The following is a 15,840-nucleotide window of genomic DNA, read 5'->3' on the forward strand; positions in this document are numbered from 1 at the left end:
GTCACTTTAAGCTGTGTGGACTTCAACTCCCAGAATCCTCCAGGCAGCATGAACCCCTGAGCTAGCGGCAGCAGTTTTCTATTAGTCCTATCTTTTGTTGGTTTCAAATTGGCAACATTCATTGGATACCCATTTAAACTGATAACCAATGAAAGTACGACTTTCCAGCACAACCAATAGAGACGTTTCTCCTAGCCAATAGAAACTCAATGTTTGAAAATTCGTCCCGCGGCACCTTCTTCCCACAGCCAATAGCCAAGTAAGTGCCCGAAGACTTCATTTGCATAAAGCTATTATTTGAGCGTGCGGAACTCACGGCCTTACTGCGGGATCCGAGCTGATAGTGTAGGCGGTCAAGGCGCCCAAGCCCGCGCAGTCACACACATTTTCTTGACAGGGTTGTAAGTGCTTCGTAGCGTTATCTTGAGAACAGCGCAAGCGCAATTCGTATCATGGGTTCCAGCACTTTTTGGGAGGATTTGATGGCTCTTAAAAGAGCCTTTTTTTAAACAAAGGAAAGGAACCTGCTTATTAAGCCCGCTCCCCGCGGATGCGGCGGGCCAGCTGGATATCCTTGGGCATGATGGTGACGCGCTTGGCATGGATGGCGCACAGGTTGGTGTCCTCGAAGAGCCCCACCAGGTAGGCCTCGCTCGCCTCCTGCAGCGCCATCACGGCCGAGCTCTGGAAGCGCAGGTCGGTCTTGAAGTCCTGCGCGATCTCGCGCACCAGCCGCTGGAAGGGCAGCTTGCGGATCAGCAGCTCCGTCGACTTCTGGTAGCGGCGGATCTCGCGCAGCGCCACCGTGCCGGGCCGGTAGCGGTGCGGCTTCTTCACGCCGCCCGTGGCCGGCGCGCTCTTCCGCGCCGCCTTCGTGGCCAGCTGCTTGCGGGGCGCCTTCCCGCCGGTGGACTTGCGAGCCGTCTGCTTCGTGCGAGCCATTACAACCCGGAGACAGAAGCGCGACCACAGCCTCTCCCGCCACGAGAATCAAAAAGAAGCCGCGACTGGCGCGCTATTTATACAGTGCTTCCTCTGTTTTGATTGGCTGTTGCTTTCAGCCAATCACTTGCTGAATTTAAATCTTCCGCGCCCTGCAATGATCGGAGGCGATTGGCAGAAACGCGGCTTCGTAAGCCTGCTTTGCACCGGGCTACCTTTTTTCGGGGTTGCTGATGAATGCGCAACAGCTAAGTCTTTTGGTTAATGGCCCAATTACACGAAGAATAAAATAAGATTCTCAGTAAATTCTACTGGTAAGTGAGCCTACATACTAGGTCATTTAAAAAGAACACGAATCATGGTGCTTTAGTACGCAGTCTTCCCTTAATGCTCCCTAAAGGTAAGATTTTTCTCCTGAGAAAAATGATTTTTGTTTAAATATTCCGCGCTGGGGCGCGCTTGGCTCGTTAGGTCATGCCCCCAATTTTATCCAGTCATAGGAAGGCAGTAGTTAATACTAAATAAGTAAAGGCGGTAGTAGTATAGTACTACTTGGAAAGGAAGGGCCATTAAATGGAATAGGTTGACACGATGCAGGTTCGCACACGTCAGGTCGGCAGAGGAACAGCCAAGCTAAACAATCCCGGGTTTCTTTAAACAGGAAAGAGAAGCAGGCAGCTGCGGGGCAAGGCGCTGCCACGGGGCTCCCCTCGTTTCGGGCCTTCGGGTTTGGACCCCACCATCACCGGCTCTTTTCTTGCCAGGCACGAAATGCACTTCAAGAGGTAAATTCCCAAGGCTGAGAAGTTGCCTTGGTCTCCAGCAATGGACTTGGTTTTTACAGCGCGGATATCTAAGAAACATCCCGGGAAAAAGCGACGGCGATCGACGAAGCCACCAACAACCGAGCCCCACGCGTGGGAGGCTCGTTTCAATGACGCCACCCAGCCTTTTACACCTGGGGGCGTGGCCTCTGGCGCTCTCCCATAGATTTAATCGCGTCGCGCCCCCCATCCATAGCATGAAGCGGCCGCCCTTTAACGGCGTTCATTTTCCTCATCCAGCCTCGAAACTCGGTGCGTTTCCATTAACTCCAAATTGCGAGGAATCCGTTTTTAAAAAGATCTCCGCTTTCTCCCCGTCGGGGAATCGAACCCCGGTCTCCCGCGTGACAGGCGGGGATACTTACCACTATACTAACGAGGAGGCCGCTGGTAACGGTCCCTCGCCTGCCCGCTTTCAGGACACGGAGCGAGAAGCGAACGATCGGTTTAAAATCTCTTTTTTGGGTGGCTCCGTGAGCCGTTTTCTTCCCATCAGCACGGAAGCGATTTCCGCAGCCTTCTTCCCGGATATCTTTTGGGTTCGCCAACCGCGTGTTTCCCATCCAAATACTGACTTTCCTTAACTGCTTTGGTCTGACTTCTAGACAAATGCAAAATTTGCTGTATAGGGAAGAAAGGAAGTCTCCAGTGTGGAGTTGGGCTCTCTGTCTGGCCAAAATGCCCTGAAATGGGGAGAGCCCAACTGGGCTACTTTTCCAGCATCCCTTAGAAGTTTTTACTAACTTCTGGGGCATCTGACAAAGCTGGGTCTCGGGGACACCTTTTTACAACGATTAGGGTCCTTCTGTTGGGAGGTGCAGCAAAGGTGAAGCTGGAGGAACCTCCACTGGACACACAAATTGCTGACTTAGGCTATCTCATCGCTCTGCTCCTGAGCATCAGCATGAAAGCAACTAGGGCATGCCCTGTGACTTTGGAGTTGGGGGCCCTTCGTCTGCAGACAGCTCCCTCTTCCCTCCCTGTTTCCTAACTCCCAGGAAACAGTCAGAATGCAACCATTATCTACTCTTGATAATGGAGTCCAAGAGGAAGCTTAACTTAAATCCAAAGAGGGCATTTCTCTTTTAAAGGTAGCAAACTCTTTTATTACTAGAAAAATGGGGTGCAGGTCCAAATCAGTAAATAAAGAAATACCATCCCTACTAAAACCGGTGTATTTTGGGGGAGGCTTCAGAACAAACATCTTTGGTCCAAAGATGCTGAGTTTTCTAACCCTAAAATTATTCTCAAAACCATGTAAAGTGCATCCTCTCTTTTTTTTTTCCGATGGCTACCGATGCCTGATGGGAACTGTTTGTTCAGAATAACAGTATTCAGGATCAATGGCTTTTTTTAAATTCTCTGTTCGTCTTTACAAGAATATATATGTAGCGTATGATGAGCACATGACAAAAGGCAAATATATACACGCAGTCCACATAATTATATGCAGAATTTCTGAGGGGGTACGGCAGTAGCCTCGCAACTGGATGTCCAGTTCAGCTATCCAGGCGATGGTTTCCGGTGTTGCTTCGGGCAGGTCTTCTAAGCAGCCGGGGGACGCGCGTCGTGGGCAGTCTCACGCAGTGTGCTTCAAAGTTCGCATCTCCGCACCACGGTCACAACAAGGGGAATCTTTCCAGCCCCGTTGATGCAGAGCAGAGGCACTCGCATCCGATTCTATTCCATTTCATGCAGACAGAGGGAGGCAGGTTAAAGCCAGGCGGTTTGGAAGAGGGATCACTGATGACCAAGCCGTGATGTGACAGCCTGGACACATTTGCAAGAAGCGTGTTTAGTTTACAATAAGTACCGACCCCATAAGGAAGGCTGAGAGAAGGAAGATCGATGCTTTTGAACTGTGGTGTTGGAGGACAATTCTGAGAGTGCCTTGGACTGCCAGAAGATCCAACCAGTCCATCCTCCAGGAAATAAAGCCAGACTGCTCACTTGAGGGAATGGTATTAAAGGCAAAACTGAAATACTTTGGCCACATAATGAGAAGACAGGACACCCTGGAGAAGATGCTGATGCTGGGGAGAGTGGAGGGCAAAAGGAAGAGGGGCCGACCAAGGGCAGGGTGGGTGGATGATATTCTAGAGGGGACAGACTCGTCCCTGGGGGAGCTGGGGGTGTTGACCGACAGGAAGCTCTGGAGTGGGCTGGTCCATGAAGTCACGAAGAGTCGGAAGTGACTAAACGAATAAACAACAACCGACCCCAGGACCTTCGAGACTGATGGAGGTCTTCGCTATGTGTGTTACTTGAGCCAACAATCTGGGAGATTACCGTGGAGTTTTCAGCCAGAAATGTTCCTTTCCTCGCCTGCAAGATGCGCACCCTTCAGAGCAGCGTCTTCAAGAACGGCCACGAAGAGCGGCGGAAACGAAGATCTGTTATTTCCAAAGAAAAGCAGAAGTTTACAAATTGGCGAGCAGAAAGAGCAAGCGGTGGTTGGGCTTCTTTCTCTTTGCCGGAATTGATTTACTTCGCCCAAGCGTGAACGTCCGGACGCTGGAAAGAGTCATCCTCCTCCTCATCGATCCTACCAGGAACCAGAAAGATCCGCGAAAGGGGGCTTCGAGCAATCTGAATCCACCGAAGGCTTGAGAAACGCAAGCTCGCGAAGGAGCGTTTAGAAGGCTCAAGCCCCTTGCGAAACGGACCAATCAGAGCGCAACCTCCGCTATAAATAGCAGGCGCGGCGGGCGCCCAGCCCGAGTTCGGGTTCGGCGGGCGGTTGGTGATGGCTGAGGTAGCGCCGGCTGTGGCGGCCAAGGCTCCGGCCAAGAAGGCGGCGGGGGGCGCGGCGAAGTCGCGGAAGCCGTCGGGCCCCAGCGTGACGGAGCTGCTGATGCAGGCGGTGACGGCCTGCAAGGAGCGCGGCGGCATCTCGCTGGCCGCGCTGAAGAAGTCGCTGGCGGCCTCCGGCTACGACGTGGAGAAGAACAACGGCCGCATCAAGCTGGGCCTGCGGAGCCTGGTGACCAAAGGGGCGCTGCTGCAGACCAAGGGCACGGGCGCCTCGGGCTCCTTCAAGCTCAACCGCAAGCAGGCGGGCTCCAGGGACAAGGCGGCGGCGCCGGCGGCCCGGAGGAAGCCCCCGCCGCAGCAGCCGGCGGCGGCTGCCAGGAGCACCAAGAAGCCCTCCGCAGCAGCCGCCGCCAAGAAGGCGAGGAAGAGCGCCAAGAAGCCCGCCGCGGCGGCCAAAAAGTCCAAGGCCGCGAAGCCCCTGAAGGCGAAAGCGAAGGCCAAGCCCGCCCCCAGGAAGAAGTGAGGCTGCGCCCGGCGGCGCCGCCGCCGCTTCCCACCCAACGGCTCTTTTAAGAGCCACCCAGACCGTCCTGGAGAGAGCTGCGCTCGCCGGCCGGAGGAGCCCGCCTCCGTCCGCCTGTTTTGGTGGGAGGGTTGGGCAGGGAGGGCCGCGGGAAGGTAGCGTGGCCGAGCGGTCTAAGGCGCTGGATTAAGGCTCCAGTCTCTTCGGGGGCGTGGGTTCGAATCCCACCGCTGCCAGAACCCCTTTTCTCGCCGGCCTGCGGCGCGCTCAAGGCGCGCTTATGCTTTTACTCGTACACCGAACGTGACTTCCCCGCCTCTGGGGAGGGACGGGCAGGTGCACCCCGCCAGGTGCGACGCGCCGTAAAAGGAATCGCCCGAGGGAGCCGCGTGCGGGTATCGAGCGCCGCCCCTTCCTGACCGCCGGAAACAAAACGGAAGCGCGTATTTTCCTAACGTCCCCAGCGCCGACGAGGATGGGATTCGAACCCACGCGTGCAGAGCACAATGGATTAGCAGTCCATCGCCTTAACCACTCGGCCACCTCGTCGCCTGCGGAGCAGCGGCCCCGGTTTTCCCCTGCCCAGCTCCACTCGCGTAAATTTTTACCTGTCACCTGCAATGTTTAGCCTTCCTTGTTAGCTTTCCAATAACGGCGATATTAGCATTTTAGCATGGCATCCATGCCTGCTTCTGAAGTTCGGGAAACCATGTTTTCCTTTCGCCCAAACCCCTTTCTTCCTTTTACGTGCAAAAACTCGCCTTTTCAGCAGCCAAACGACAGGGGGCGTATTCCGAAAGCCCTCGAACACGCTGGCCGGTTTTAAGACGATACAAGCCCGGCTGGGAAAGGGAGTGAAATTTGCCCCTTCTGCAATGTTACCTAGAATCCATGTTTTCTATTGTTCAGTTCTTGCGTGGAATCAATGCCTTTTATCGTTTGGTTACTCGCTTCGTGACCTACCACGAACACCAGATGAATGTGTCATTTGCCTCTGTGCCCCATAAAAGGACTTGACACACACCCCTTAATAAAGGCTTTTGTTTTTGCCTGCGTGGCTGTGTGATTCGTGTTTCCAGGTGGGCAAAAAGCCACGTTGCAAAGTTAGTCTCCCTCCCAAATTCAGGGACCAGGTTTTCATCGGCTCCACGCCAAACTCGGGGCGCCCCGCTAGTCCCCGCTGAAGTGGAAATGGGGGAGGAAGGAACCGGAGGGAGAACTTCCTCTCTCGTTTGCAAAGGTGACTAAAGACACTTGGATCGTAGACGTCTTCCGCGGAGAGCCACAAAACCTTGCACGCCTTTGGGGCTGTTAGCATCCGCAAGCGTGCAAGAGGCCCGATTTGCACGACGGGCCGTGCAAAGGGATCGGGGGATCTTCCGCGGGAGAGCAAGGCCGGTGGAAGGAAAACGCAGGCGCCGCCGCCGCCGCCGCAGCCGGGCTGCCCGTTCAGGCCGGCTCGCTGCCTGCTCGGCCGCCAGCAGCGGTTGGAAGGGGAAAAGAGCCCTTTAATGGGAAAGGGAAGCCAATATCCGGTCTTGGGATTTGCAAAACGAAAGCGGCGGGGGAATCCGCGAAGAGCGTTTGTCCTCCCTGGGAGAAGAGTCCGAGGACTTTTGCGGGGAAGGGGGCGGCTCAAAAGGAGCGCCTTGCATTGGCCGGGAATCGAACCCGGGCCTCCCGCGTGGCAGGCGAGAATTCTACCACTGAACCACCAATGCGCCGGCAGGGAGGTCTCTCTCCTGGTTGGTAGTGTGTGCCTAAAAGGGGGGTGCGCTGCGCTCCCCAAAACTCTCCCTTCTCCTCCTGCCCTGGAAGCCTCCTCTGGCACATCCCTTGCTGGGCTCCCTTCCCGCCAACTCTGGCCATTGGGTCTCCCCGAGAGCAGGAGCAGCGGCCCAGCCTGCCTGCCATTTCAGGCAGTGTTTCTCAACCTTGGCAACTGGAAGCTGGGTGGACTTCAACTCCCAGAATTCCCCAGCCAGCTGGCTGGGGAATTCTGGGAGTTGAAGTCCACCCAGCTTCCAGTTGCCAAGGTTGAGAAACACTGCCTGAAAGTCCCCCCGGGGGGGCCCCCTCCACCACGCTGCGGGTGAAACGGGCTTGCAGCGGGCAGCAAAAGGGGCTTGAGGAGGGGGCGGGTGAGAAAGGTACACCACCTCCCACTCTCCTCCGGAAGCGGAGCCCAAAAGCAGGTTCCACCGAGATTTGAACTCGGATCGCTGGATTCAAAGTCCAGAGTGCTAACCATTACACCATGGAACCAGCAGCAATCTGGTCTTCTGCTCGGCCGCAATTGAGGCCCTGCCCGCCTGCCTTCCGTTGCTCGCTTGCTTCCCACGTTCTGGCTGCATCCCGGAACACAGAGAGGCGCCTGGGGAAGAACCGAGCAGGCAGCTGCACATTGCCAGGAGTGCATCGCTTTTCCGGGCTTGGCCTCAGCAGGTGGCAGCCCCATGGGGACCAGGCTGATCCCCAGGGAGCTGCTGACTGGTTAGAGCCCAGATGGGAGACCACCTGGAGATCCCAGTCCTGGTTGTCTTGCCGGTTGCTGCTGAACTGGAAGGGTGACTTTGGGGGGAAAAGGGTGTGGTTGGAAAAAAGGCTGGCGTGGCGCAATGGTCAACCAGTGTTTTGGATTACCGGTGAATCGCTAGCTGACATAAAAGCCCACACCTTTGACATGGATGGAATGGGGTCAACCCTTAGCCTCTCTGAAAGCAGGCCTTTAGCAGGAAAGGGGAGAAAGGTGAGGCAGTGGTAAAGAGGAGTATTCCATAGTTGCATTTTTACACATGGGCTAGGTTCGCACAAAATGCTGAACTCTGGCCCCAAATCTTCTGGCCGCACGAGCATAGATTGGATTCCCGTTTTGTAGGTTGGGAGTCCCTGTGGCTTATCACGGTGGTCCGGTCCAACCGGTTTGGTTACCTTAGATTGCCTTGTGGGGCGAACAGAACTTGGGTTAGCGCCCCAACTGTATTGCATTGTGTGAACACACCCAGCGTTCTCGACTTCTAGTAACTCAGCAGCAGCCCATTTTAAGGTTTTAGAGCAATCCAAATACTTGGAATAGCTACTTCCCGCAGGGCGATATCTAGCACACCGGAGCACTAGCCGAGCTCATATATCACACTGAGCCACGTTTGCTCAACCCGCGTTGACTCAGCTTACACAGAAAGTGAAGCATTTCCCAAGGTCACCGTGTTCACCAGCCTCCGTCACAGCTTATTGGTCACTAGTTTGAAATCAGATTTGTAAATGACGGGCTCCAAAATCAATTGTTAGGGCATCACTTGGATGGATGGCTATGTAAGTAGGCTGACTGCTTTTACTGAGGAATAATCACACTGTGTTCATGGGACAGGTTGAATGAATCCCATCTCACACGTGACATTGGGCCATTACGTGGCCTAAAGCACTGGGTGTCCAAATCACCCCAAGCCACAAAAAACCAAGTTTTGCTTGTTGTCTGGAGCCACCTTCCACATCAAACTTGCAGTTTCTCAACCTTAGCAACCTTAAGATGGGTGGACTTCAACTCCCAGGATTCCCCAGCCAGCAAGGGGAACGAGTTTCACCTTTCACCTTCAATAGAGACAAAGGCTGGGAATAAGGTCCAGGAATCCAGTCCCACCCTGCTGAAAAGCATGGCTGGCAAACTGCTGTAGATCACTCAGCTGAGTAAATAATGTGCTTTACCTAACAGGTTCTTAAAGATATAGGTGGTGGAATCATAAAACCGGAAGGGGCTGTACAAGTCGTCAAGTCCAGCTTCCGGCTTGGTGCAAGAGGTGCTAAAGCAGTGTTTCTCAACCTTGGCAGCTTGAAGATGGGTGGACTTCAACTCCCAGAATTCCCCAGCAAGGCTGGCTGGGGAATCCTGGGAGTTGAAGCCCACCCATCTTAAGGTTGCTAAGGTTGAGAAACACTGTCTGCAATTGCTTTAACCAGAGCAGACCATTTTAAAAAATAGAAACTTCTGTGCAGGAAGAAAACCCTTTTTTTTCTTCGTTGGAACCTTTCACACACCCAGATGTCCAAGTCTCTCTCCAGCTGAAGGCAGACATGCCTTGCCTTGCTAGAAAGAGGCTTCAGAGTGACTTTGCTTGCTGTTGCTGGAATCTTTCAAAACAAGGCAGCATCCCAGCTGCTCCTGACCCCTTTACAGTTGCACTGCTTTCAAGGAAATACGTTCCCCTCCCACTCAAAGCCAATTTGGAGTGGACCATCTAATTTTCTTCCTGCTGTGCACCAAAGCCTTGGAAACTTCACTGAACAAGTTGTCATCACCGGCTGAGCAAGTTTTTCCCCAGCTTGCACTCCGGTTCTGGAACCAGGAGAAAAGCTGTTTTTTTAAGACATCACTCCTACTTAGCCATGGTTAAAGCAACATCTCTGATGGAGAGGTAGAAAGGGGATGTGACATTGGAAGACACCTGCTTCTCAGCGCAATATATCAGTCATTGCGTGATAGGAATATTTTATTAGAGATGGAAACTTATCCAAAACCAGGGCCATGATGGAAAAATCAAACTCAAGGCACAGAAGGTTGCAGGTCCCAAGACAACTCAGCTTTGAAGTAGTCAGACAAAAGCGGACATTGGAGGATTAAAAACCTGTTTCTGCGAAGGCTGTGTTGCAAGTTTCAAGCACCGGAATCTATGGCTGCTTGCCCTGTGTGTCTGCAGGGGTGGCCTTTCCGGCTGCCCTCATTTGGGTGGATCAAAGGCCAAAGAGAAAGGAGGGGAAGCAGGTGAATCCTTTGCTAAGGAAGGCACCTCCCTTCCATTAACACCTTAATGACAAAGGACAGAAGCACCACGTAATCATCTTCCCTGAAAGAAAACAACCCTAATCCCACTTTGGAAGAGCATATGCAACAGCAGAGGCAAAGGAGCATTCCTGCTTTGAACAAGGGAACCGGAATCACCCCTTTCAAAGCAACAGGGCACAGGGCAGATGTTTGTGGCAGGCTGTGCCACGAGCCTGCCCCACAGGCCTCCGATGTCCAAGAGTTTTGAGCCAAACAGCTGATCTGCTCCTTTTGAGACAGATGGTTGCTCCTCTTCCAATTCTGGGAGACCAAAAAAAAAAAGGATTGCAATTCCACAGGGACATGGCATCTTTAGCCATCGATATCTCCTTCTGGATCAGTCGGAGAGCCCTCATCTTTTGGTCCACAGCATGAAGCAGAGGAAGTAAAATGAAAATTTAGCTCTGTCTTCCTTTGTAGAGATTCCACGATGCATCTGACCAGAGGGGAACTCTTTTCTCTTTTCCTTTTGGCACCCAAAAAACTTTTTGGGCCCTCAGTGGGACTTATAAATAAAATAGAATAAAAGAGTGTGCTTTATAACAGAGTGCGCTTCATAACAAAGCCCAGAATTACAAAAAGCAATTAAAAATGAGAATTGGCTGGAAGTTGGCAAGCTCTCTGCAAAGGGAAGGTGGAAACTGGGATGGAATGTCTAGTGAACGGTTCTCTCCTTCTGCCTCTGGTAATCTGGAAGGGAAGGGAAGAAACAGAAATGAAGCCCAGAATCTCAGACAGCCCCGTTGAGTCAGAATGAAAAGCCCGACAGCCTGCTTCTGGTGGACAGAGGTCAGCGTGAAGTTCACCAGATGGGGGCGAGGTCAAAAGCCCTCCTTTGCTATGGCTTCCAGGAACTGGCATTCCACAGTGGGCACAGAGCTTCCATTCCCCCATCACAGCCTGGCACAGAATCTCTTCTGTCAATTTTCCTAGAATGTTCCTAAAACCTACTAGGCCTGTAATCCTTCCCAGTGATATGAATATCCAATAGATTCCTCTTTTCCCCTAAGTCCAGAAGGGATCCCGTAAAGCCTCTTGTAAAAAGGGGCACATTCACAACTAGGAATTTCGTGAGACTGTGAATCACACAATACACTTTCATTTTAAAAAGGTGCATTCTTCCCCCCAAAAAGTGGCAGCAGTACTTACTGTAAGGGAAGAAACGGACTCTCATAATGATCTCCCGAGCTGTTTTCAAGATCTCCACAGCCTGGGGGAGAGGGGAAAAAATGCTGAATCCTCAACAGCAGCAAACAGGACTGTCGTGTTATGTCAATTCTCTGTTTCCTTGATGGAATTCAAGTGGGGGAACCCTAAAAGGTTCAGAACAACTTCCACCCAGCTACTTAGTGGCTGCATTTCAGCAAGGAACACGCGATTTGGCATTTCAGCAAGGTCAGCCTTCCCTTCCCCAGCCTGCTGTCCAGAAGATGTGCTGGGACAATTCCTGCAAACATTGATTTATACCCCACCTTTGCACCACTGGACATCATTGTACCTGTGGGACAGGCTGGGCTGAGGGAGCATGATTAGCCATTTGGGACCTCCTTTGGCTGAGGGCCAAGTCCAACATCCAAACTCTCCACCCAGTGGGAAGCTACCACTCACCTTGCTGTGCTCAATGTCTTGGAAGTCCACATCATTCACGGCCAGGACCTGATCTCCCTCCTGCAACCCGGCTCGATGAGCGTCAGAATCCGGGATCACCTAGCACGGAACAAATAAGAGATCACCACAGCAAAGACAATTGTCAGACAGCCTTTTCCCCAACCTGGGCAGTCCAAATACTTTAGATGACAAATAGGGATGACAGATGTTATAGTTCAAAATCCATCGGGGGGACGGGGACAAGTTTAGGGGGAAGGCCAGTGCATTGTATTGTTCCCTTTGCCCAGAAAAATGGAAGCGCAGAAGAAAAAAGATTTGGATTGAAGCAAAATAATGGAAGTGGGATTGAAAAGACCAGAAAGCCATCCTACCACTTATTTTACAACCTAAAACATGTTGGAAACAGCTAAACAAGTTACATCTGGCTCCATACATTCCATTTTAGTTTCAGTCTTTCTGATGAATTCTCTCACACGCTGCAACTTAAAATTTTGTTTCGAAGGAAGCCACACAGAACTACGTGGTATTTTCTCCTGTGTAAACACACAGAAAAACCGACAGATGCTATCCCAGAAGAATGGGATCTTATCAGTCTACTTCTGTATTGTAATCTTTTAAACAGAAATGGGATTATGACTAGGTAGGCCCTTGGCGGCTGGCTAGAGAAGACAAAGGATCAAGCCGCAGATTCTGCAACAAACACAGGGCTGGAAATCCCATGTCACATGCTGCTTAAGGAGGAAGGAGCCCTGGAGTGAAACAAGAGGACACCATACCTTTGAGATGAAAATACCCAGCTGAGAAGCTTTGCCACCTCGGATGTTAAAGCCCAGCTATGAAGGAAAAAGAATGAAGAAAGTTGGCAGCAAATATCACTGCTTCTTTAAAGCTCTACAAATTTGCTGTTGAAGAAGGATCTGTGCAGCCATTTATTGGCATGGAAGCCCAGCAACCAACAGCTTTTACAGTCAGGGTGTACATGACAAATCTCACTAGTTATTTTTCAGAAGTAACCTCAATACAACACTTTATAATGGAACAGTGTTTCCCAACCTTGGCAACGTTAAGATGTGTGGACTTCAACTCCCAGAATTCCCCAGCCAGCATTGGGCTTTGTTTTTTAGATTTTTTATCCTGCCTTTCTTGTTTTTTATAAATAACTCAAGGCGGTGAACATACCTCATAATCCTCCCTCCTCCTATTTCCCCCACAGCAACAACCCTGTGAGGTGAGTTGGGCTGAGAGACAAGGACTGGCCCAAGGTCACCCAGCTGGCTTTCACGCCTAAGGCAGGACTAGAACTCTCAGTCTTCTGGTTTCTAGCCTGGTGCCTTCACCACTTGACTGTTATTATCAGTTCTGCCCTCCTCAGAGATACAATAGACCAGGATCCCAGAAAGATGGGAATCCAACCCATTGGCAGAAAAGCACAGTGATTTTCAGCTCGCTTTTATCCCACCCACTCTGATTCACACAGCCTAATCTTCTTGCAAAGTGTTCAGTAACCACTAACATTTCTTTCCCCCGAACTGCTTTGGCCTCTCTACCCAGCCTCCCAATTCAGCAAAACCTTAAGCTTTTTAAGGTCGACTGACCGGCTATCCAGTAGCGCTGCAGAAGAAATTCCACACCTCCCAAGGAAAACGAACATTTTTGTAGAGGATTTCAGTTAACAGAACTGTCCATGAAAAACCAAAGTGCTATTCCCCCAGCTGTACTACAGTTCCCATTACTTATGGCTGGGGATTATGCGAGTTGTTGGAGAGCATCAGTGTGGGAAGGATGCCTTAGAGGTTCCCCCTTGAGAATGGGTTGTGTCTCACCTGAGCCCCCGAAGGCTTTTTCAGGACAATGGTGCGAGGCAGGAACTGCGTTAACTCGTTGTTGTAATCAGAATGGTAAATTCTCTAGGGAAAATCAAAGGATACACCAAGATACAGCATGATGAATTCCATTCTTGGAAATCTGACACCTTGCTGGCATGCACCACTCCCTAGTTCTGCCAGGTGGAAAGTTATCAGAATTTGGGGATTTGCTGCAGAGAATGTCTCAGGCCCTTTAAAAGCAAGGTCAGCATTATATCAAATCCAAGCAAGACGGTAGATCTCCACTGGAAACAGAAGGGAATCTACAGCTACGCACCTCATGAGGGGGGATCCAGGCTGGAGGATTCTCATAGGGGGGGAGGAAGACCACAGGATAATCATCATACGGAATCCGGCTACTGCCTCCAATATCCATGTTGGCTCAGTGCAGAAACGTGAAAGCTCGCCAGCGGTTCCTAGCACAAGGCATCAGTGAGATTTCCATCTACAAGTTCCCCCATAATTAATTAACAGTTTTTCCAGACAGAGACATAGCTGTTCTTTGGGTTTTTACAGAAGAGAATGAATGCATCCCTGTCCCTAAACCCTTGCCATCTTAAAAATGAGGAAATGGAGGGAACTACAGGTAGTCCTCACTTAATGACCACAACGGTGACCGGAATTTTGGTTGCTAAGCAAAGCAGTCATTAAGGGAATCTGCCAATCGCCCAAACCACGACCACAGGGCTGCTGCGAAGGCCGTAAGCGTGAGGATGGGTCGCAAGCCAGTTTTTCAGCACCGTCGTAAGTCTGAACCATCACTAAACAAATGGCTGTTAAGTGAGGACTACCTGTAGAGAAAGCAAACAGGAGGAGAGTCATTCCAGATGGTGGCAGCTGTTTTGTTTCAGCTGCAGCGCCAAAGGCCTCCCAGGAAAAGGCTGTCAGCTCCAAAGGCCTGGAAACCCTTCTCCCCCATTCCCGGCCAGAAAGAGGAAGCTCTCCCTCGAGCGCCCCTTAAATCGCCGCAGCCCCGAGCTTCCCTAGGCCCGACCTGCTCGGCGTCAAGTCGCCTTGAGTTCCGAAGGCCACGATCCGCCGTGCTCTTTCCGCGGATGGCGCCAGCCCATCTGGGCACGCCCGCCTTCCAAGGGCGGCGACCGCTGGACGCCGCGACCGGGACTCTCCCGCCTCCGCTCCCAGCCTGGCCAGCTGATCCGAAGGAATCGGGGAGGGCCCGCCTCCCTCTTCTCCTTCCCCCAATCCAAGCAGGCCCTTCTCACCAGCAACCCAATCAGGTAGAGGGAAAGGAATCCCCTTCTGCTACTGGTCTAGGCGTTCTGCCTGACGGTAGAGGCGGCGCTCGGATTGGTTGGAATTGCCGGAGGGGGGCCGAGAAAAAGAAACGGCCCCGCCTTCTTCGCCGCTGCGGGGATTGCCATGGCAACGCTTCCGGGCGGCGGGCGACGTGCAAACGGCGCCCCGGAAAAGGCGACTTCTTTGCATAATAAAGGCCGGATTAATCCCGCCCACGTGACACGGGCGATGAGGCGCGGCGGGAGGGGCCACGCCAGGGCTCACAATAGTGTATTGAAGGGTAGAGCGACGCCACGAAGGAGTCGGGAAAATGGCGGGCGCCATTTATTTTCCTCACGGCGCAGAAAGTGCCGCCCCCCAGTACGCCGCCCCGCCCCGCCAGCAGCCCTCCGGACGCGTTGGTCCCAAGCCCCTTTCAGCCCCAACCGGCAGACTCCTCGGGCGCCTTCGCCGCCCCAAGCCCCGGAAACCCTCCTCCGGCGCATGCGCGGCTCTGACGGCGGCGTCGGGACGTCACGGCCGACGCTCCCCGCCCACCCGGGTTGGCGCCACGTTCGAACGCCGTGGGCGGACGCGAGGGAGGACCGGCGCTCGGCGGGCAACGGTCGGCGGTCGAGCGCCCGCGGCCCTCCCTGTCCGCCTGCCGGGCGAGGCGCTTCTCGGCGGGGCCGCGCCGGAGCCGCGCCTGGGGGCCTCGGAAACCGCCGGGGCGAGGAGGGCTCCCCCCGTTCCCCCGCCTTTTTCTTCCGCCCGGTGTCTTTTTCCCCAGACAACAACCCCGCGAGGTAGGCTTCGGCGGGGAGCCGCGGGCTCTTCCTCGCAGGCGCCCGGGACGCCTCGAAGCGGGGCTCGAGCCCAGCCTCCCGCGTGACAGCCGCGCCGGGCGGCCCGCGGTTTGGCCCTCGGGCGCCCCGGAGCAGGTAACCGCCCTCTCCGGGCGCGCAGCGCTCGCCGCCTCCCGCTCTGGCTCCCCTTCCGGGGGCCTCCCGGCTGCTCCTGAGCTGCTCCGGGGCTGTTTCCCCTTCCTCTGCCCGACTTTTCAACGTAGCTGGATCGGAGCGGTGCTCCTCTGGGGGCCTCGTCCTCTTGGCCGAGCCGCTCGTCCTTAAGCGCCAGCACCGAAGGGCTTGGGAGACCGAGGCTGGCTGAATGCGGCTGCTTGGCAGCCAAGAGGTGCGAGGTCGGTCAGAAATCGCAGGAAAGAACGCAGTCTGTGACTTCCGACGACAGAGGACTGGTGCAGAAGCCCAC

The 15,840-nt window shown here is 53.4% G+C and overlaps 3 protein-coding genes and 5 non-coding genes across 9 annotated transcripts; 2 read left to right on the forward strand and 6 right to left on the reverse strand.

Annotated features, from left to right (window-relative positions):
• Window positions 1–506: 506 nt before the first annotated feature.
• On the reverse strand, window positions 507–948 carry LOC134497476 (histone H3). The gene has a single exon (XM_063303134.1). It carries the CDS (start codon window positions 940–942, stop codon window positions 532–534), a length of 411 nt encoding a protein of 136 aa, XP_063159204.1. The 5' UTR covers window positions 943–948; the 3' UTR covers window positions 507–531.
• Window positions 949–2,076: 1,128 nt separating this feature from the next.
• On the reverse strand, window positions 2,077–2,148 carry TRNAD-GUC (transfer RNA aspartic acid (anticodon GUC)). The gene has a single exon. It is a non-coding gene; the product is annotated as a tRNA-Asp (tRNA).
• Window positions 2,149–4,512: 2,364 nt separating this feature from the next.
• On the forward strand, window positions 4,513–5,043 carry LOC134497242 (histone H1.01-like). Its single transcript, XM_063302911.1, has one exon. The coding sequence runs from the start codon at window positions 4,513–4,515 to the stop codon at window positions 5,041–5,043; it is 531 nt and encodes a 176-aa protein (XP_063158981.1).
• Window positions 5,044–5,197: 154 nt separating this feature from the next.
• On the forward strand, window positions 5,198–5,279 carry TRNAL-AAG (transfer RNA leucine (anticodon AAG)). The gene has a single exon. It is a non-coding gene; the product is annotated as a tRNA-Leu (tRNA).
• A 231-nt stretch (window positions 5,280–5,510) lies between these two features.
• TRNAS-GCU (transfer RNA serine (anticodon GCU)) lies at window positions 5,511–5,592 on the reverse strand. Its single transcript has one exon. It is a non-coding gene; the product is annotated as a tRNA-Ser (tRNA).
• A 1,101-nt stretch (window positions 5,593–6,693) lies between these two features.
• TRNAG-GCC (transfer RNA glycine (anticodon GCC)) lies at window positions 6,694–6,764 on the reverse strand. Its single transcript has one exon. It is a non-coding gene; the product is annotated as a tRNA-Gly (tRNA).
• Window positions 6,765–7,236: 472 nt separating this feature from the next.
• On the reverse strand, window positions 7,237–7,308 carry TRNAQ-UUG (transfer RNA glutamine (anticodon UUG)). Its single transcript has one exon. It is a non-coding gene; the product is annotated as a tRNA-Gln (tRNA).
• Window positions 7,309–9,511: 2,203 nt separating this feature from the next.
• Window positions 9,512–14,454, reverse strand: PDZD11 (PDZ domain containing 11). 2 transcript variants are annotated; one of them, XM_063301634.1, is made up of 7 exons: window positions 14,327–14,445; window positions 13,610–13,748; window positions 13,291–13,374; window positions 12,244–12,300; window positions 11,468–11,566; window positions 11,009–11,069; window positions 9,512–10,549 (listed from the first exon to the last, which is right to left on the reverse strand). In XM_063301634.1, exons 2-7 carry the CDS (start codon window positions 13,706–13,708, stop codon window positions 10,515–10,517), a joined length of 435 nt encoding a protein of 144 aa, XP_063157704.1. In that variant the 5' UTR covers window positions 13,709–13,748; window positions 14,327–14,445; the 3' UTR covers window positions 9,512–10,514. The 2 variants fall into 2 exon arrangements, with proteins under 2 accessions (XP_063157704.1, XP_063157705.1); XM_063301635.1 differs by lacking the exon at window positions 13,291–13,374 and having other exon boundaries at window positions 14,327–14,454.
• Window positions 14,455–15,840: the final 1,386 nt, after the last annotated feature.

The sequence above is a fragment of the Candoia aspera genome, chromosome 4 (assembly GCF_035149785.1).
Source record: "Candoia aspera isolate rCanAsp1 chromosome 4, rCanAsp1.hap2, whole genome shotgun sequence".
NCBI lineage: Eukaryota > Metazoa > Chordata > Lepidosauria > Squamata > Boidae > Candoia > Candoia aspera.